The 22,124-nt window shown below is 40.7% G+C and overlaps 2 protein-coding genes across 9 annotated transcripts in view; one reads left to right on the top strand and one right to left on the bottom strand.

Annotated features, from left to right (window-relative positions):
• ZMIZ1 (zinc finger MIZ-type containing 1) overlaps positions 1–22,124 on the top strand; it is a 367,249-nt gene that overhangs the window by 174,484 nt on the left and 170,641 nt on the right. The window lies entirely within an intron of this gene.
• On the bottom strand, positions 16,412–17,666 carry LOC137661804 (basic salivary proline-rich protein 2-like). The gene is made up of 2 exons (XM_068397432.1): positions 17,577–17,666; positions 16,412–16,885 (listed from the first exon to the last, which is right to left on the bottom strand). Exons 1-2 carry the CDS (start codon positions 17,664–17,666, stop codon positions 16,412–16,414), a joined length of 564 nt encoding a protein of 187 aa, XP_068253533.1.

The following is a 22,124-nucleotide window of genomic DNA, read 5'->3' as shown; positions in this document are numbered from 1 at the left end:
ATATGGTATTTTGCGATTCAATTTTTTTTTTGTTTTGTTTTGTTTTTTTTAAAAGAGATCTGGAGTTACTAACTATATCTGTGATATAGATGGCTGTAAGGGAAGTGGTAAGGAAATCTTTGCTGACTTTTCACACCAACCGTGCTGTCTGAACTGTTTGCAGTGAGCAAGGACGCAGCCTTCCTACTTCCTTAATAATTATTACACACAGTTGAATGATAACAGGAGTAACCAAACCTTGGTCTTAGTGGGCAGAAATGACATTTGATGAGGAATTTAATGTAAGAACAAGACCAAGTTGCTAAATTCTGAAGGGAACAGACCCAGGTTTGCAGTTGATCTTAAATCGTGACTAAGGGGGAAACAGGGGATTTAGAGTGCCATTAGTGGATATATTCCTTTTTTGGAAACAAATCTTGAGCTTTCAAACTCACTAGGAACTGCTAAACAATGGAGCCTTTTTTGTTTAATAACACAGCTCATCCAGATGTCAATAATTAGCTAAAAGAGTGTATCATCTTGATTGCCCAGTGGTTGGTAATCAGTGCAGAGCTAAAGACTGCTTTGTAAACAGCAGTTGGTGTGTCGCAGGCTGCCTTTGCGGGAGCTGTGAGGCATTTGAAGAGAAAAGATGCACAAGGACAGCTAACCAGCCAGCCACCAGCAAATGAGAAGCACAAGCGTTATGTTAGCAAAGGTGAGAGGAGGTGGTGGCCTGTCTGTTCCTGGGAATTCATTACATGCCTGCATGTCCCGAGAAGGGTGATAAGGAAGATATGTGTGTGAGATTTGCAATTCTGTGTACTTTCAAAGTTGTAAATCAGTAGCATTCTCCTCTATTAAGGCCATACCAGGGCAAACAAGCATATGCTAATGGTTTTGCCCAAAGTGTCATGTTCTTTGTGCTCTCTTTAAAAATTTGTGCTACAGTAAACTCTCTGATAAGGACAAAGAGCCTAAGTAATCTCAGTCTTGTAATTTTTTTTAATAATTAAAGGTGGTAATACATCATACTGGACTCTAGGCTTGTTTTCTTTCAGGATACTCATCTAAGTGAGCTTTTGTAATTTGGCTTTGTGCGTAGCTAGGAGAGATGTATTCAAAGAAAACGCTTGTATTGCGATATACTTAATCTAGATACTTTTATGTTACCTGTGTGATTGGACTAATTGAGTAGTTCATAATTTTTATGTATCTATTCCCGTAACACCCTGGGGAAGTATATTATCCCTATTCCACTGCTGTTAAACAAGTGCATAGGAAGACCCTGTGACTTGCTCAGGCCTCCATGGGAGGAATGACAGAGTAGTTGAATGCAGCTTCCTAGATCCCTTGACTAAGGCTCCAAATAACGGATAAATGCCCCCCATTTTATTATGTATGAAAAATATGTACGTTTGCACATGTTAGTGTAGAGAATGAGGCCTACAAAACTCAAGCCACTGGAAAGGTCTCTTCACCATATTTATTTTTAGTGATTTTTGGTCATGAGTATACTTACATTTTACTAATGGGCAAGTAGAATGTACAGTAACATATACATACAATTTACAATAAAATATAAAATATAGGTCTTATTAATTATGTAAGAAACACTTTAATATTTTTGTAGTGAGAAACCAAGGATCATGTAATAATTACTCTTTTTTTACAGATACTTTTAATTCTACCCAAATTACAGTTAATGCGCTTTGTAATATTAGCACAGAATTTCCAGAAGTGTCAAGGAAATAAAGCTTCATTTTCAAAAATTAGGCAGGAAGTAAAGAGCCTGCATCATCCTCCAAGTCAGTGAAGACTCTGGTTTCTTAAGAAATGGTCTAACTTGCTCTATAATCAATGGCGAGCAATAGGTATCTCCAGAGAGCAATTTGTGTCACCCATTTTTGACATCTGTCTTAGCAAGGGACAAATTGCCCTCTGAAAGTACTGCTCTCCATTGACTATTGATGGAACGTGGACGATTCTCTTAGGCTAAAGCCCCTCTGTTGGATGGCTAACATTAAGAACCCATACCAAAGTAATTTCTGAAAATGTGAAAGTAGAGTTGTTGGTCCTTTTGCTAAGGTAGGAGAAAAGTCACTAACCAAACCAAAAGTTTATTTTCTCTCTTCCCCCCACCCTGCCCTTCTGTGCAGAAATCTCTGAAAAGCCTAACAGGGTGGGCCAACCCTATAATCATATTCTATTGAAATTAAATTAATTATCTTAATTTTTTGAAAGCTTTACTTGCTCTTAAAATGTTTTTTACACCACCATGTAGGGATCTATTCCATATCATACACTTTGTAACAATGCATGTGTTAGATACCTGTTCCAAAATAGAAGCCAAAGATGATAGTAGATTGGTATGATCTGTAAGCCAGTCCCTACAGACCTAAATTAAGTACACAGCTCAGCAAATACTAACTTATATACAAAGTTAAATGTCTTGTGGCTGTTTCTGAAGGGGGAGCAAGTGCTTTCATTTTTCTTGGCTGTTGTGGTACTTGCATATAACCTTGCAAGTAAAATTGCTTTTTCCACTGATTTGTCTTTTTCCTTTTATATTGGACAAAATATTTATTGTTTCCTTTTTCTAGTAGAGCTTGAAATTAATTTTTTAACCACACTTCTTAGTGCAAAATCCATGACCACAGTGCTCAAAGAAAGAGAACTATTTATTTTTAGCTGAAGCTACAGAGCACAGAAAGGTTCTTATACAGATTTCAGGTTTGTTTTTTAAAAAGCCACTGGTGCATGTGCATTTTCTTTAATTGCTGTTTTAAAAAGTTTGAGTAACCAGCTCAAACCTTACATAATTACATATATAGTACTCAAATTGCAGTAGTATGAAACAGTATGCTATTTTGCTATTTTTAAATTTTCAGTAGCACCATATCGTTAATGCCATTTTTTTTCCTGGAACTTCATTTACTCTGTGTGCATTTTATTTATATTTTAAGGTCCCTCTGATGTTTTATCAACAAAGCTTTAAGAATTTTAAGGAGTGAAAAGCTCATAGTAGTTTTGACTGTCATAATTCTCCTTAAAGAATCCTTAAAAATATGGATTCTTTATTTTTCCCAAATGACTTCAAAGGGAAACTTGCTCAGCCCATGAGACAGAATTCCAGGGGCGCTGGAAACTCAGGCATGGGTTTGGTAATCTATTGATGTTTGTTTGGAGAGTTAGGGCTGCTGTTTGTTGATGCAGTCTGCCTGATAATAAAGATTGTGCAGTCAAAACACTGCACAAGAGTTGGCATCTCTGTTCATGATATGTGTCTTGATTTTTTTTTTTTGCAGTTATCAATAGTTAAAGTAGCCTTGCTTTTGTTTTTTTAAGTGAAAATAGCTCCAAAGTACAGAGATTAAGTATGTGATGAAAAAACATAGACTCTTTGCCTAGTAGTTTTTCTATCTGTAATTTTATTTTACGTGATAGAGCTGCTTTTTATCATGGGTTTTAAAGTGCTCTTTATCGTGGGTTTTATGGTGTTAGTTTTAGGAGGAGATACTCCTACCTCTGTTGACTTCTAAATATCACATGGAGAGCATCATTCTGCATCACAGTGATAGCTAGTGGAAGGAAAAAAGATTACAACTTGTGAAGAATCGGTGTTGAAAAACAGCAATTCTTGATGAAGAACAGTAAATGTTGGAATACTTCCAAAGGAGGGGCTGGGGGGGAAGCTTGAAAGCTGAAAAGGAATTCTTCATGACTAAGAGCATCTTTGTAAAAATTAGGTTTTGTATTTCTATTGATCAGAATAAGCTGGATAGTTCCAGGGATAATTAAACCTGGGACAGAGAGACAGCTTTGTGGTATTGTCTAGTTCATTTTTCACCAAAAATCATTATCTTAAAAATAAATATTTACATTTGTGTTCAATACTTCTGTTGGAAAACATAGGTCTGTAGTAACAGACTTATTTTGAGACCTGTGCAAACAGGAATTGCATTTCCCTGCAAATTTCGGACATAAACCAGTAGTAAATTATCTGGCTATAGGAACTTTATGCAAAGTGTCAGTAATTAAGAATCATAGAAGCCTGTAGCCTAAGTCTTTGACTGTGGTTTATACTACTGGATGCCTCAGTGTTTAGGTTTTCAAGCTGAAACATCTTAAAGAAACCTGATTTCAGAAAGCAGAGAGCACCTGTGTTTTGAGGATGAGTCATGTCAAGAAGTACCAAATTTGGATACTTGAACTCGTTCAATATTTCTGATATTTTGCCTTGGTCTGAGCAGCAGTTAGATGTGTAGTTTGTTTTAGAGAAAATATTTTACCCTGCTAAAATTGCTACAACTTTTTTTAAGGAGGAAAAGTTCAAGCATAATTGTTAGTAGAATCATGATGAGCGTTTTTGTACGCTGCTTTAAGCACAGACAGTGTTTTCTGGTTAATATTTTGAATATTTGGTGCAAAAATGTAAATTACTAAAATACTCTGCATCAGGTCTTCCATTTAGCCACTGCGGAGTAAACTAATGAATTACAGCATGATTACATAGCACATAATTAACTTTGTAATTAATATGCAACTGCCACTTAAACTAAAGTACTGCTTATAAAGATGTACGGCAACAGTAAATCACAGGTCAGAAGTAGCACTTTGGAATATTCAAAAGAATGAGAGTAAATGCAGAATCACTTACAGCAACAGAGTAAGTTAATTAAAAAGCAGATTAATTGTGAATGTCCTGTTTAATTTTAAATACCTTTGCTATTTCTTTTCCCTGAAGAAAGAACAAGTTTAAAGCCTAACTCATTCATTGTTTTCTTAGATGACATATTTAAAAATGAGCAGTTGTTTAGCTTTAAACTGTCCTGGTTGTGATAAGGAGTCAGTTAGTATTCCTTTCTTGTCTTACTGTGTAGAAGGGTAGGATAGAACCAACAGCTTTTTACTTTGAATTAATTCCAGCTTTCTTCCATGGTCTTCTTTCACATCAAGTCAGTGAAACAAAATTAGCCAAACCAGCTTCATCCTTTGTCCTGATGATTTGTTTTTAAGGAAGATGAGGATTTGTGCTGTGCTATTGGAACCAATGAAGAATGAGGCGTAAGTTGGGTCACTTCAGACAAACTATTTTTTACAGCGGTTGCCCACAATTGCTAGTATTTCCACCAGCAGTGCTAATGCTAGAGGCCCTTGTGCAAACAGACCTCACGCTTCCACAGGCGTCCAGAGCAACGCGTCGGTAAAATTGCATGTCTTGCTGCAGGTTTACAAAGTAGTAGCTGGAGCCTTGTCCTTTCCCACACCCTTTTCCTTTCCATGTGTCTCCATGTGAAATGCTGTTGACCATGGCAGGGAATTAAAATCCTCAGTGTAGGTGTGGCCATGCTGTCTTGGTTGAGACTGTGCTTGATCAATGGAAAGCACCATTTAATACGGTACCAAGTGTAGTGTGCCGAAGGCTTGTTTTGTTCAAGTCGTGGGAATTTTTAAGCATCTTCACGATTTGTTTTCATGAAATACCATACAGCATTTATACATACTTGTTCTTTTACAGCCCTGATAAGTATGTGTGTTGTTAGGAACATTAGTATAGAATAAAACCAGATGAAATTAGTTCCCCGTCTTCTCCAGGTGGCATTAACAGGAAGGGTTTTAGATACCAACTGACCTCAAGGTCACTCTTTTCTGTACTATGCCAGCCTAGAATTAGAAATGGACACATTTTGGAGAGCTCTGTACCCAGAGGCCATAGGAAACTTGAGTGTTACATCTCTTCAACACCTTTCTGACCATCTGAAGGTGATGGAATACAGGAATTGGACCCTGCAAGTGTATCAGATGCTGTTGCACACTATTCAATACTTCAGCATAGCCTCCTTGGTTGCCTTGATCTACTGTTGGCTATATCCTGCTTAGTGTCTGGTTAAAAGAAATTAAACAGGATATATATTACAATCAGTAGGAAATGGCTATCCTAAGCATACAATACATTTTTTAAAAGAATTAAATAGTTTTATTGATGTCTCTTTTGTGACCCAAACTAATTTTTTGTGTTCAGCAATACATGGCAAACAGTTCTAACTTTAGAGCTTCTGTGTTTCTGAAGCACTTTGATTTGTGTATTCAGTATTCATGGTGCTCAGTATATTGTTAGTTGCTCCATCCACATTATGCTATTTTTTTCTTTTTAAATGGCTAGCTGAAACTTCTGACCTGGAACAAAGAGTGATAGATGCTTCACAGTTGGTCTTCATTCTGGATAAATAATCATTCAGGCATAATTATGTGCATCCCTCAGTACTCGTGAATACCTACTGCGTGTTTGAATAGCTGAGAGGAAATATACACTGCCCTTACAAATCCTTCAGAATTGGCTTCTGCTTGTATTGTGTTTAGAAAAAAAAAATAAAACAAACAACAAAAACAAACTGAAAAACACCCAAACAAAAAAAAAATCCAGAAAACTTTATTTTCTGTTTGCTGACTTTGTTTTCCTTTGGTCAACTGCTCAACAAGCTAATTACTATGAAGTTTGACGTGTAAGAATAAGAATCCTGAGTTACTGTCCAAAAGTAAAAACATTACTGTAAGTAGGGTGTGCATCATAAGTGGAGTTTAACCTAATGGAACTTGCAGGGAGTTTTTTCATTTGAGTTTCGTGTGTCACTTAGTGGGTTGTATGAGAAACAGGTCAGTTTTATAATCATTGGATTTTTGCTTTAGTGGCTCAATAGGGAAATAAAGCTTTATGGGAGGTGTCTTTTTCTGAAAATGATGTGCAGTACATTCTTGGAGTTTCAGTTCTATGCATTATGAACCGATGATTCTGAACTAATCTCACATGTCACATTTCATGCATAAACCCTGAGGCATTAACAATATCAGGATTCCCTGAAAGTGTTCTTTGGAGGCTTAGCTTAATACTCTCTCCTAGGGAAGCATCCCACCTACTAACTTGACGAATACTTCCAGGCCTTCCCAAAGGCCTTCTCTCTAATGCTGATCCAAATAAGGCCAGAGGAGAGATGACAAAATCAACAAATTACAAAGCAGTGGAGCTTTGAGATGGCAAGTAAAAATCATGTGGCCTCAGAAAGTTGCAGTGGTCTCAATGGAAGTGAAATCATGAGATGATTTTACATTAAAAATGGAGAGTCATCAACATCTGGTAAAAGAACAATCAGAGCTCCATAATTATGATTGAGTTGTAATAGTTGGGAGAAATGCAGGTGATTTAAAATATATGAAAGTTAATTTCCTGTCTAGCAAATGCCCACCTTTCTATTTTAAACATTTCAGTGACTATTCAGAAAAGCTTTTACTTAAAAATAAGAAAAAAAAGGTAATAATTAAAAAATTCACTGTTGTCCAAAAATAGAGGTGCTTGTGATGGATGCTTTGATAAACTCTGTAACTGTAGAGGAATTGACAGCTATGTTTTTAACATATTAACAATTTTTCTCTCACTTGTAATGCATAAATATGTTGGGGTCAGACGAAAAAAATCAGAGAAAAATATTTCCTTAAGCATCTGTTAGAATGAGTTCCTGTCTAAACAGAAGATAAGGGAGGGAGTTTTGCTGCAGTTCTCTTCCGTCTACATAGATTTTTTTGCAATGAGGTTGTAATGTATGTTAACATTATGCTGACATGGCCAGCTCTAGCCAATAGGTTAAAATTGTTAGGTAGTTTGTCTTTTTGACAGATCTTGTCTCCATGTCTAGCAATTTATATGACCTTCCAACTCTGATATTTTCCTTGCCGGTGCGTGTCCTAAATGGCTCCCTTCTATGTACCAGCCCCACTTCGTTCTTAGAGACTGATGAGGCAGCCCATGCTTCACTGAACTTGCGAGGAGGCCTACTGGGTCATCATCGGTGTTAAATGCTGCTTTATTCTGTTGAGTGTTAAATTGCTTGTTCAATTCTTGAACATGTTTTGTTAAATGAATGTTTTAAGCTAATTTAAAAATTCAATTTCTCGCAGGTAGGGACATGGCAATATGATATAAAACGTATCATATTTCCCATTATTTTGCCTTTATAATTTAGTACATGGGATGATTCATAAAAACCTAGGCCAAAGCTAGGCACGTTCTGCATGATAGATGAATTAAACTGCAGAATAAATTCCTGTTTCTGGAACAAATCTGCTAAATATCACTTGTATGAATTTTTCTCCCATGTTCCACAACACTTAGGATTTGTTGTTCAATCTTGCAAGAAAGTGTTTACATGCATTTGTATATATAAATTGTTTCTTCCCTAGCATTGCATCCAGTTGTACCTGTGCATCTGTGCTTATGTATGCATTTGTGTGTGTTAATTTAATCAAAGCCTTATAAATAGAAGCTCAGTTGGTTTTCACAAGGAAAGAGGCTTATTCAAAAAAGTTTTATGCTAATGAATTATTTTTCACAGGCCAGTCAGAAAGCTCTTGGGAACTTTGCTTCTTAGACCCATCAGGTTTTTTTCCCATAGCTTTATAATAGCATTGCAGCTGCTATGCAGTCCATTAGTAATTCTCGGCTCTGGAACAGGTGTTGATGTATTAAAACCACTTGCATTATGCCACTGAGGTGTAAAGAAGCTTGAGTTGCAGGTAATATAAACCAATCCTTTCTAGAATTTTGGACAAGTCCCTAAACAGAATCTAAAACAAGGGGGAGAGCGAAGTTGGCAACCGTGATACAGTGAGTCTGAATGGGTGGCAGCAATAAACTAACTTATGTCCTTAGTGGTACTTGAGAGACATGAAAATAAATGAGAGTCATCCCAGGAAATAGATATCTAAATTGTTTTTAAACTATGTTAGAGGATGAATCTCTATTCCTAATGTCAGCTAGAAATAGAATAGGACAACCTACAGGTTTTTTCAACATGTTATTCTTATGATAGACAAGGAAGGAGAGACTTAGGACACTGGTGCTTACAGGAAAGGTTCAAAATTGCCTGTGTTGTCACCTTGGACAAGTCACTTAGAGAACGTGCAACTGGGCTCCTGCAGTGCGTCTCTGCTGTAGAAGAGGTCAGACTATCAAAACTATAGTAAAAAGTGAGTTTGGCTCCCTAGACTTAGTCAACCTTCATGTGAAATACCTTCCCACTTACCATTTTTTAAAAGTATGTAATTTTGTTGCTCAGCAGTGGAAATAAGTCACAATGTTGCTATATGATGTCATACTCATCCCCCTAAATTTTTTCAGGTCTATTTAAGGCAGTAAAAAAGAAACTTATGTGCAAACTGGGTCCCTTCTTGTGGAAAGCAAAATGGGAAGAAGCTTGGAAATATTCAGCTTGTTCAATGGATTTATGACACTTAGAGGTGGTAGCAGGTCATCATTCTGTGGAGCCAGGATCCACAGACTTTTGAATGTTATATATAGTATCATGGGATATTTTCAGGGACTGAATCAATCTTATGAGGAACTAATGCATAGTATTTTTACAGTTACAGAACTCACATTTTAGAGTTTCCATTTATTAATGAGCTTAATATTGAATGAGGGTAGATGATTAATAAACACATCTTTTTACTAAAAATCTTACAAATATCTTTATAATGCTTTAATGGTTTTAGTGATTGCAAAAGAAAGTGATTAATTTTGCTTAACTTACAGTCTACAAACTTTGTGGCAGGGTCTTTTTTATATATATTTTTTCCTTGCTTGCTGATGCAAATTACTTTTGATCCACATCTTTTTGTGTCTTTCTGGGCAGGCCCAGGTCCCCAGTTCTCCAGGTTAGGTTTCTGTCTACACAAAATCAGAAAAAATAAAAACTCTCACATGTGGTACTAACTGTCTGAATCGGTTCCCTTGTCCCGGATGGGACAGGAGCGAACGGACTGCTCCCACAGCAAGGCCTGTTTTGTGCCAGCCTGCCCTTTCCTTTTATATCCCTGCTTGGATCAGCCATGCAATAGGCAGAAACCTTTTTTAATCCTGTAATGTGGCACAGCGGGCAGCTAGGCTTTTTAAAAAATGAACCATCTTTCAAAAGATATCCCTGCGAATTTCAGATTTAATGAATGCTGGTTATTCAGGGGGAAAAAAGGTGCCAAAATGCAGCCACTCAAGGATGACAAAAATCAAGAGCAAAGGACGAGACGTTGGATGGAAGCAGTTTTATTCTCTGCCAGGTTTGAAATTGTCACAAAAACATGTCTCTCCTTGAGTTCATCAGAATGAAAACGTGCGTATCGGTCTGTGTTCAAAGTACAGCCACTTTTATATACGTACCTTTCCAAAGGGGATCCTTGTTTCCTTTTTGGGGAGCCATGCATTGTTTCAAATAAGATGTTACACCTACTCCTGCCTGCTGAAGGCTTTGCTGCGTGGCTGCTCTGCCAGCTTTGTATACGTGTCACCAGCACGTCACGTTTGATCAGAATGAAAGTCACTTCTGAGTACGTCTAATCAGGCAGGGCTTCAGAAAAACTTGAAGGCTATAAAGCTGACCTCCAGAGTCTGTAGTGTTGCTGTTGGGAACCAAGATGAAAAGTGTAGCTTTTTGAGGTCTGTTACACTGTGTCGTAATAACCATTTAAAAAAAAAATAAGAAAGGAAGGATATGAGTAGAAGAAAAGAAAATGCCATCTGGACTTAAACTGCTTTTATCCAGATTTCATCTGGATGTACAGTGCAAGTTTATCAGGTTAATTTAATTCTGTATTTGGAAGTCTGGCTGAATGTTGGAAATTTTGTCTTGAAATTGCAGGAAGGGTAATAGCTGTTTTATCCTTAACTTATAGCAGTACATACATTAAAGATTTTATTATATCACTTTTCATTATTTATATTAAAATACTATGTGGTAGCCCCAGTCTGAATTGTGATTTGTGTTAGGCACTTTGTGTATTTGGTGGAGATAGAATCTACCCTGAGGAGCTCTCGATGTAATTGGAAAGCCAAAGGAGCTGAAGTGAAGCGTTTGGTGGTGGTTAGGAGAAGAGTTTGGGTCTCTGTTCACAGGGCTGACTTTGCCCTGCCGTTATGGGAAAAAGCTTCTGGGCAGATACTTTGTAATAATGACAGTGGTATGAAAAACACAAGACAGTCTAGGTGTCTTAATTTATGGACCACACTGTAAATAATTCATTAGCAATAGTGTTTCTGTTTACTTTGTCTCTAATAAAAATGGGAAGTCTGCCTGCTTCAGTTTATAAGACAGTTGTCACTCATAAGTTGTCAGGCTCTCTCCTGGCCTGTTCCAGTCAAAACAGCAGTGGTGATGATGGGAACTGTGCCCTCCTCTTCCTAACAGGGGATACCACATTGATTCCTAGTCTTTTCCATCGCAGTAGCTTTTGTTCAGGCCCCGTTTAGCATTTGTATAGTTGCTGCTTTCAAATACTTGAGAGGATTTTGAAACACCTGCTATATATCTGTGTTGTATTCTGCCAAATGCCATTTCGGCTTTGCTCGCGCTGTCACCTGAGGGTGAGAGACCTAGTGTGGAGGTACAGCTAAGAGAGATCTGTGCTCTCAGGAGAAATGCTACTGAAGTCTGTTCCTGAGTATCCCAAGAGGCTTGTGAACTGAGCAGGTGACAGATCTTTAACCATGGAATTCATCGAACCTTTGAAAACTGAATTGTCTGTTAAGATTCTCGGTAAAATGAAACATTTCTTGGTAAGTGTAAAATTCTCTTTATTTGCCTGTTAAGTAGATCTGGGACACTGGCAGTTCTCAAAGACCAGTTTCTAGGTATAAAGGGCATCTCAAGTGATAAGAGAGTGAGAAAACAGAATGGGGCAGTGCAGATTATCATGGGTGTTTCAGTTATAATCATCTTTCTCGAAGGCAGACTTTGCTGTGTAAAGCTCCTGCGGTGTTTTGTAATCTAGGTGTCTGGAAGAATTTCCACCTTACTGGAATTATGGGCACTTAGAAAACAGGAAGAGCAACTACTACATTATAGATAGTCAAATAGTAGGGATGTGTGCAGCTTTGACTTTCTTGAAATGAAGGCGCTGCAGTTGGAACTGATTTTTAAATTACATTGTTTTCAAAATCAACTATAGGATGTCAAAAATATTTCTGGGCTTCTTCATAAAGTTTCAGTAACAATGGATCTGTCATTTTGGTTATGTTTCAGATGCTTGAATATTAGCTGTTAAGACTAACATAAGTAGTAGTCACATTTCAAGCCTCCCAATATATTGTGTTCACACAATGCTTCGCTGCAGGCGTATGAAAAAGTTTTCCTTGAGGGATACGCAGTCATTTGTTTTGCTTGTCCAATCCTGGATCGTTTTACCCAGACTGTCAGCAAGGTTTCTTACCATTTTGGATTTGGTAGTGACTTGTACTATTGGACGTTTGTCTGCAGGACAATTCAGTAAAACCAAATACCTTGGTTTTGATGTGTATTCTACAGGTCCAGAAGGATTAATATGGATTAATCTCCAATCAGCTGTCTTAAAATGAGGATGGTAAAATAGACTGTAGAGCTCACCAAAACTGTAGTTTTGTTGTGTCTAGATGTCCAATATCTTTCATTTAAAATATTTCGAAGAAATGGCATCCCTCAGCACTAAATTGCCATAACTCAAAATAAGTGGAGAGTTTGAGAGAAGCCACATTAGGGTAGCCACTGAAAGCAGTACAGGAAATATAATTTGGCTGCCAGCGACCACTCTGTTTCTCTGACTACAAGAATTCACAGCCATCCGATTTCTACCTTCTTTCTTCAGCTATATATTTAGCCTTTACACGTTTTGCTGGTCCTCCTGGAATTTATCTTGCTTCCATTCTGGGAAGTTGGGTAAATCTTTACTTAAATTTCATCAGAACAGACCAGGATAATGGCAGATATCAAAGTTATTAGAGCCTGCGTCCCAAAGCAGCTATTCAGTTGCTCTGTCCTCTAGAGACTTTGTTGATTGAGGTAATGCTGCTTTTCTTCCTCCTCTCCTTCCCTTTCCCTGAGTGATTTTCTCCAAATGAGTGATTCATTCCTTGGTGACTTACCAGAAATCATTGGTCTTGGGAGCAGTTTCTTAGTTCTCATAGGATGAAAGAAAAGGTGAAAAAATCTTACGTTTATAGACCATAAAGAGAAATTGCCATCTACTTCAACTATGTGCCTTCTTCACAATGCTAAACTTGCTGAAAAAAGGAGTCCAAATCTATCTTCATTCCTTTATTGGGCCCAGTATAGTTTGGGGATGGGGGATTGTTACATTCTTTCTGTTGCCACCCAGTAATGAGGAATTTAAGCTGTGATGATACAGTATCCCAAGAAGAAATCAGCAGACAATTTCCTTCAAATGCTACAGTTCAACTTCCAAAACATGCCTAGTTGCATCAGATAAGTAAGAGGGCATTCAGTGTCAGAATGCAAATCCTTCTCACTTCTAATTCACAGTGGGCTTGGGATGTTTCTTGCTAGGAGAGTTTCTTTGAGCTGGCCCAAGAGGTTTTGACCTCTGTTTGTTATATATGAGGCTGTCTGGTTCAAGAGAGATGTTACCGGAGCATAGCAAATACAAAATAGCATCTTCACTTTCTGATAGGTTATTGTTAAATTATTAAAAATACTTGCTGCTAGTGCCATCTCTCCTCTATCTTTCTTTTCTGCTTCTGAGACTATGTTTGTACAGATGATTGGGTTGCTACCGTTTCCTCAGGACCTTTAGAAAATGCTTATGTTAGATTGTCTTCTGTAGCTCATCTTTCAGGTTTTAAGCAAATAACTTGGATAAGTATGTCCAAACCAGCTAGCTTGCTTTAGTAGCTGGTAAATGTCTAGCAAGAGCAGGAAAAAGTTTACAGTTCATACACATTCTGTGTAGCAACTCTATAAGCTCAGCCCCCAGAATGCGTGTAAGCCAGATGATGTTAGCAACACTTCATGCGTATTGCAGTATTTGGTAGGCAAACACAAAGAATTTTCAACAAATACTTTACATCTTACCACAGAACCTTTGAAAGAAATGAGGTTTCGTTAGGTAAATAAGCGAGCATCACATGCCAGAATGCAAATCCTTTTCAGTTCTTATGCTCACCTGGTTTCCTCTGCAATCCTCCACTGAGCCCGAAAGGTGGGAAGCGATGCTAGATTCTGTCTCGGTTTAGGAATTTGCAATTTATCAGGGAAGGTTTTTTTACAGCATTGTTGTATGAATGATCAGGGACACTGGTTATGAAATTATTTGAGTGCAACACTGCAAGCTTTTAGGGATGGCTCATTTGCTTGTAGCTGTCCCGATGAGGATTAGCATTTCTTACCTGCAAGCTACAGTACATTTAATAAACCACTGGATCAGTGGATTCTGCTGTGGAACTGTCAATGTTTGTTCTAGCAGATCTGTCTGTATTGGAGTGTGCAAAGCCTCTGAGAGCACTACAGCAGGTCTGTCAGCCTTGGCTCCTACGCACTTTTGCCTTTAATTTTGTGTTATTACCTCTTGCTGTTTTAAACTGCAGTGTCCTTTTCCCTCCCTGCTCTCCCTAAAGATAACAAGCTGACAGAGCTGATGACACTAGGAGCTGGGTGGAATGCAGGGAAACCAACCTTGGTAATAGAAGCATGCAGCAGGGCAATTACCTGAACGTGGGATCTGCAGATGCTGCTCTCGGTCTGAGGAAAGCAGTCATTTCAGGCAGCGGGCTGGAGGTGAGGGCTGCCAGTGCAGGAGGCAGTTCATGTGCTTTATGGTTAGTGCTGGCTGGTGACCAACTTGTCCAGGCTTGAAGGAGCACTCTCCTTAGCTAGAGATGTGGTATTTTTATAGCCCTGCAATCCCACTCTTAGCAGGGTTTTTTTATGTTGTTTTTTTTCTTACATCTATACTTGAAGCATAGGTCATATCCCAGTGCCGTGTCTGCGCGGCCAGCTAGCCCTACCACCTTTGCTTTTGTAATCAGGCTGCAGATGCGCTTCATGATTGAACAACTTCTGCACACTGCCGCTCCTCCTCCCGGAGGAGTCCAGCAGGCTTGCTTATGCAAGCTGTCATGCTGTCTTTTTTTCAAAAGCATGTGTGGGTTTGCTTTTGTGTGTCTCTGGCTGGCTGTTCATGCCTGCATATAATAGGCTCTGTATATAAAAAAAGTTCCCAAGCACACAGCTGTGGAAACAGCTCCCTTAAACCCCACAAAACTGGAAGCCCTTGCAGCTCACGCCACCATAAATTACAAGAACCTGCTCCCACCTCGCTGAAGCTGTGCGTGTTAGCAGCGTGCACACTTGTTTTCCCCCTCTCGCAGTCAAAGATGATAGAAAGTCTTCTGGGGATTACTGCACATTTGTAGAGCAACAATGGAAAGCAGCACAGCACAAATATCTATTCTTCCTCACCCAGCACAACAAACGCTGCTTTGTCTCACATCTGGCCCTTTTTAATAGCTCAAAGCCAACAGCAGTAGCTATTTAGCAGCTTATGGTAAACAAATCTTTATTAAAACAACTTCCTTTTTCAAGTGTTTAATGATTAAAATGGCCTTTCACTTGACATTTTATACTTTTTTTTTTTTTCCTAAGTACTATATCTAGCAAGGGAAATGAAACAGTTGTCATGGATAGATAGTAAACTTTTTCCAGTTTTATTTTTGAAAGGAAAATAATCTTTAAGAGCATCTTTGAAAATTCTCTTACTGAAAAGCGGACGTAAAGACCTTTTACTGCAGTGTGAAACTTCAAGAAAGATGTTGAGGTGTTGGAGCGAGTCCAGAGGAGTGCGACCAAGCTGGTGAAGGGTCTGGAGGGTCTGTCCTATGAGGAACGGCTGAGGGAGCTGGGGTTGTTTAGCCTGGAGAAGAGGAGGCTCAGAGGTGACCTTATTGCAGCCTACAACTACCTGAAGGGAGGTTGTAGTGAAGTGGGAGTTGGCCTCTTCTCCCAGGCAACTGGTGATAGGACAAGAGGACATAGCCTCAAGCTTCGCCAGGGGAGGTTCAGGTTAGACATTAGGAAGAATTTCTTTACAGAAAGGGTTATTAGACATTGGAACGGGCTGCCCAGGGAGGTGGTGGAGTCACCGTCTCTGGATGTGTTTAAGAAAAGACTGGACATGGCACTTAGTGCCATGGTCTAGTTGACAGGGTGGTGTCAGGGCAATGGTTGGACTCGATGATCCCTGAGGTCTCTTCCAGCCTGGTTGATTCTGTGATTCTGTGAGGACATATGCCTGTGCATGTGTGCTGTGTAAATGCATACGTGCTGAACTGCATCGCACCTTTGCGTTTTGAGGTCTGAGGGCTGGTCTGTGTGTTTCTTTTTTTTTTTGCTATGCTGCAGGAGGCCACTTGCCTAATACTGAAAAGGAGAATTAATGCAATTACACCCAATTAATAGTGTTTATCTGTGTGTGCACACAGAGGTATGTTTTGAGCATTCAAGAAACAACTTTTTAAAAGATGTTTAATGTTAAGGAAAATGTCAAGTGGAATTCGATGGGTTTTTTCTCTGGCCTGCCACGTTCTACCGCCAGGACCGGGCGCTCGAGGCAGTGATGTTGCTTAAATAGCTCGTTGGAGGCGACGGGCTCCCGAGAGCTGCTGGGTCTCCTGAGAGATCCGTGCTTTCAGGCGGTGGAACGGGGCTTTTCCGCCGCGCAGTGCGCTGCGCCCGCGGCAGACGAGGCCCGGCGGCGGCCTGCGCCCCGCACGGCGGGCCCCGCGCTCCCTCGGGGCGGCGGCGCGGCCTGGCCCAGCGCCCCGCGGAGGGCGGGGGGCGGTGCGGCCCGGCGGCGCCCTCTGCCGGCGCGGACGGGAGCGAGCTCCGCGGTCCCGGCTGCCCGGCCCCGGCCCGCAGCGCCCGCCGCCTGCCGGCGCCCTCGCTGGCTGCTTCCCGCCCCGCTGGGGCAGCTCTGCCGCGGCCCCCCCCGCCGCCTCGGCGCCGCGGGCCTGCGGCCCGGCCTCCCTGCCCCGCTCTCTCCCGGAGTCGTTAGCCAGCGCAACCCGCTCCCGCCCTCGCTCTGGCTTGGCTTGTTGCTTGATCAAAGTCACTTACTAGATAAAAACTGCCCTCTCGTACCGCCCTCAGCACACTGGAGACATGCAGGAAATTATTAGTTTTAGCTGATTGAATAAGCAGTATTAGCCAACTTCTGTTCCATGGTGGCGTGGGCCTGGGAGGGGAAGAGGAATGTTTGACAACTGCTATGTTGAATTCATGCTTTCTTCTTTTGTTCCTCTCACCTACTCAGTAATGTTAAATTAATTTCTTGACTGATAAGGGGTTTTTGTGTGTCTCTTTTTCATGCCCTTCTTCCATTGAGTGGTTTGAAGTGGCTCCAAATTAGATCTTGTTAATGATAGCAGCCACAGCTCCCCAAGGGGTGGCTGGCTTGTGCTTGTCCCCTGTGGAAACGGAAACCCAGCGTAACTCGGTGCTGCAGGCCCTCGAACACCTCTCGCAGCAGCCATTTCCCTGCCTCGCCTGTCTCCTTGGAATGTCTGCCTTTCCTTCTCTGCCCTCCAAACGGCTTTCTGGTGGGAAGGTTATTCACTAAAACCTTAATTTATCAGGGTGGCGGTGTGTAGGCTCAGTTGGGCTGTGGGGCCTGCATCGCCCTCGGCTGCGCAGCAGGTGACGTGTTTCCAGTGAGCTCTGCTCTGCTCCTGTTTCTGCCCGGCAGTGAGGGAACAAAGCATGCAAGAGGGGAGGAACAGCAAAAAGCACCGTGTGAGGAGTCTCTCTGAACTGAGGGACTGTTTCAGCTGGTGGTTCACGTCCCCCTTGGCCGCAGGTGAGCAGGTTTCTGTGGTCCATTGGTGCCAGGGTGGCAGAGCTCTTGCTGCGGATGGCAGCCCTGGCTGTGAGGAGAACTCATCCCAGAGCAGAGCTGAAACCACGGTACCTTTTTAGATATGTCAGTGTTTTGAAGCAGTGCTGAAATGTTTGATTTTTTTTTTTTTTTTAAAAGAGGCTGATTAGGCTGCCTTAGGAACTGGTATGGACCATGTTTTGCTAGGTTGCTCTTCATAAATGCATTACTGGAAGTCCAATTTCTGATATAGTAATTGCAAACTCCTAACGTGAACTTTCAGTCAACACAGAGCATAGTAGAAGCTTGTGAAATTCTCTTTCTTATAGCCGCTACATAATCATAGAATCACTTTGGTTGGAAAGGACCTTTAAGATCGAGTCCAACCATTAACCTAACACTGCCAAGTCCACACTAAACTATGACCCGAAGCACCACATCTACACATCTTTTAAATACCTTCAGGGATGATGGCTCAACCACTTCCCTGGGCAGCCTGTTCCAGTGTTTGATAACCCTTTCGGTGAAGAAGTTTTAAATGATATCCAATCTAAACCTCCCCTGGCACAACTTGAGGCCATTTCCTCTTGTCCTATCCCTTGTTACTTGGGAGAAGAGACTGACACCCACCTTGCTACAACCTCCTTTCAAGTACTTGTAGAGAGTGATAAGGTCTCTCCTCAGCCTCCTTTTCTCCAAACTAAACAACCCCAGTTCCCTCAGCTGCTCCTCATAAGACTTGTGCTCTAGACCCTTCACCAGCTTTGTTGCCCTTCTGACTCGCTCCAGCAACTCAGTGTCTTTCTTGTAGTGAGGGGCCCAAACCTGAACACAGTATTTGAGGTGCGGCTTCACCAGTGCTGAGTCCAGGGGTGTCGATCACTTCCCTAGTCCTGCTGGCCACACTATTTCTGATACAATTTCAATTCTTTTTTCAATATTGAAGAGGGTTTTGTAGTAATTGTTTAAGAAAAAAGATTCAGTACGTTTAGGGTTAAAAAAAAAGTCTGACAGGTTGGTACATCTGTTCCTTTAAAAAAACACATTCTCCATTTTTGAGACATCATAAATATGTAAATGAGGGCTCTTTAATTACTGCCTAGGGCTATAAACTCGCATGCTAGAGGGGAGGGAAGAAGGAAGGCAAAGAATAATTCACGTAATTTTTTTTCTTTTTTGTTTTTAAGAGAGAGAGATTGGGTCTTTACCTGAGAAAAGACAGCAGAAGAATGGGGCTTTTTATTGCTGAATTACCAGAAAGTGCTGGGAACACTTCTTTTTTTGTTTATCCTTTTGGATGGAGTTAGCATATAAAGCAGTAGTATACAACGTTTCTGGCTAATGTGTGCACCAAACAGAGGGGAACTGTTACGAAGCACAGCGTAAAATTCCCTTCTCTATCCCACTCTGTCAGTACCCTTAATCCTGATCAGCAACGTCCCCTGCTGTCTCTCGAGCCTCTCACAGAGCCTGAATCTTAGCATGGTTTCTAATGTGAGAACACCAGAGGCTAGTGAGTGACCCTGCAAAGTCATTTTCACTTGTGACCTGATAAGTGCTTGGCACTTAACCGAATAGAAGTCTGCTCTTATTTGGCCCTGATGGCCTTTCTGTATCTTAAGCACCATTATTTTTGAGTAAGGTGTTCTTGCCGCTACTTTTAAAACAGCATAAGATCGACAGAAAGTGCATTTTTTTTAAAATTTCAGGATGTAGATGTGCACATGGGGAACCAGACCAGTGTACAGCAGTACCTGTGTAGTAGGTATACTTACGGGAAATCTAATTCTGCCTATATTTTTTCCAGGCAAAACGGTCTGGTGTCAAAATGCTTATTCTGCCTTGGTAAAACTTCAGATCCATATGATAATTTTAACTTTCCGTATGTAATCTTTTAATTCTTGCTGAGGCCTGTGAAAGAATAATTTCCAGATAATAATGGTTTCCCACTAATGAGTTCCGTGTTTTTTGTAGCAGAAATTACTTAGAGACAGTATGCTCACTGAAAAAATTATTGTATTTGATGCTCTTATGATGTATCTGAGAGAAAGGTAAAAATGAGTCTTGCGGGGGTGAGGCAGGATTTTTCAAGTACAAAGTGTTAATGTCATTGTATGTGATGAGGCTTCATATGTGCAATTTTAGCTGTTTGGTTAATGCAACAAACATTTACTGCCCAGGGAATTAGTGGACTGAGGGGCTTCTCTTGGCCAGAAGAGAATAAATGAGCTTGGGCTGGTGAAAGTAGCAAACCAGCAGCGGTAAAGGGCTGGTAGGTGTCCGTCCCTGCAGTGAAGGGGAAGAGGTGGAGGGAGCCTGGCAGGGCAAAGGCTGTTTTAGCCAGAGAGCACTAGTGACGTGAGAACAAGTGTAGTTGAGGATGGAAGTGAAAATACTTCTCGCGATTAGGGGAAGGGTAAGAGTCAGAGAGTGCTTTTCAATGGGAACCATTGGGTGTTAAAAGCAGAACTATTTTTGAGACTGAATGTGATCAGTTTACAACGGAAATTGTATGGCGTGTTTGTGTAGGAGAGCAGGGGACTGCATTCCCAGTCCTGCCTCCAAGAGCCCCGTTAGGCTCCTGCTTAGTTGGGCGAGTTAGTTCTGTGCGCTCTGCCCTCTGCTTTTCCAAACAGGCTTTGAGAAGCTATGCTGTGTGGGAGAAATGACAATTTGGACAAGTACAATAGTAAGCTGTGGCTCAGGTAGCTGATAGCAACCTTCCATTTTGTTTATGGTTAACTGGAAAGCAAGTCATTGTCTTCTCTAAAATCTCTCTGCAGTCTCCCAGCCCTGAAGTATATTGCCAGTAACACCAGAGGCAGCTCCTGATGCCACTAGCCATAAGTCTGAGTGCTGGTGCATCTGGCTTTACTTGAGAATTGTGTTTTCTGGCAGTATAGAGTATGTTTATGTATCTCTTGCTTGGGATAGATACTGTCTTCAATTTGGCTCCCAGTTTCTCTATGTGGCTGTATGGCATTGAGGAGGTTAAATAGGTAATGCCAAAACAGACAAAAATTGTGTTACAAAGTCAAACAGAAATACGGTATTTTGCTTACTGGTTCATGAAGCAAAAATGTCCTGACTTCTTAAAAAAAAAAAAAAAGCCTCAGTTTGCATTTCTTCACATATTTCAACAAAAATCTATGTGCATGTATACGTTTGTATTTGTTTTCAACATGCCCTTCTCCATCTGTCCTGATGTTCAATTAAAATGCAGATAATGTGTCCCAGCTTGTAAGATGAATCACTGCTGAAGTGGTGTCATGTTTGGGCTAGCTTGTCTTTTGATAAATACCTCTGCTGTCCACTGAGAGATTAAACTTCAGGACTGCTGAGGTCTGTTTGGGGGTCTTACAGGCAGATAAGGCTGTGTTACTCGCTTTTAATAAAATATATCCATTTACATTTGCTAAAGGACCTTTGGATGGCATTTGCTATTGAGAAGGTGGCAGTGGCATAATCAAATGATAATACTTGTATGTGAAATTGGCTTTTCCATTTCGTAAGTATTATATTTTATTGACAGGAGTGCTTTATTGAACCCTCTTGTGTCTAGGGTGTGGAGATGAGGAGCTTGAGCTGCTCTTATAAGACCTCATTTAGCTGTCTAGCAGAAAAGATTTCTTTCCCTGAGTCTAATCTGGCAGGAGCCATGGAAGAACATTATCAGCTAGGTACAGAAATCTCAGGCAGCTTCGGTGTGTGGGACGCACGCAGATGCTGTGGTCTGGAGTCTTTCTCTCCGTGACAGCCAGGCAGTCAGGGTTCCCACCACGAGGAACGCTCTTCTCTTTCTGGGGGTTGAGTACAGACAGTGCTGGACTTGTAGAGGTGCTTTAATGGAAGACATGCTGAGTCATGTGTAGTAGAAGTGATGACTGGCCAGCTTCTCTAAACGAACAACTATCTAAAAAATTTGCTGTCTCTTATGTGTACGTAGGGAGTGGAAAGAGATTTGTCATGGACAGCTCTGAATAGCAAGCTGCTTGGTGCCACTGAAGAGGTTCACGAGGGAGAGGTTTCTGTGCAAGTCTGGGACCTTGCTTGTGCTAGTGTGAAGTTTTATATAAATACAGCATTTGGCTATGTGTTTCTGAATCTGCCCACTCCCTGTTCACAACAAGCATGAGGATAAAACTTTTTGGACTGTACTGTTCTGTTGCAGTAAAAGGATAAGGGGAATTTGTAGGCAAAGACAGTTTTCATGTTCTAATGCGCAATATCTATGGTTTTGTTTCCATTTTAGATACCATGGAAATCATTGAAATAGCAGAGTATACATATGTATGTGTGAAACATCTCTGTGCCCCTGAGCAGTGAGTTCTAGAAGAAAAGCACTTAAAGCTGCTCAGCTTATTAACTGCAAGCTGGAGTCTCATGCAGTTCTGCTTAAAACATAAATAAGTAGAAGTCACAGTGCAAACTGTTTGGTAGTATGAATTATGGAGTTAAACTGT

Source organism: Nyctibius grandis, chromosome 4 (genome assembly GCF_013368605.1).
Source record: "Nyctibius grandis isolate bNycGra1 chromosome 4, bNycGra1.pri, whole genome shotgun sequence".
Lineage (NCBI taxonomy): Eukaryota > Metazoa > Chordata > Aves > Nyctibiiformes > Nyctibiidae > Nyctibius > Nyctibius grandis.
The sequence above is the reverse complement of the archived record's forward strand: the minus strand, read 5'-3'. Positions and strand labels throughout refer to the sequence as shown.

Excerpts from the sequence above, each read along its gene's own strand:
- LOC137661804 (XM_068397432.1), bottom strand. The coding sequence starts at position 17,666 with ATGGACCACAGAAACCTGCTCACCTGCGGCCAAGGGGGACGTGAACCA. Across the intron at positions 16,886-17,576 it reads TCAGAGAGACTCCTCACACG|CAACAAGCCAAGCCAGAGCG; the intron begins GTGCTTTTTGCT and ends ACTTTGATCAAG.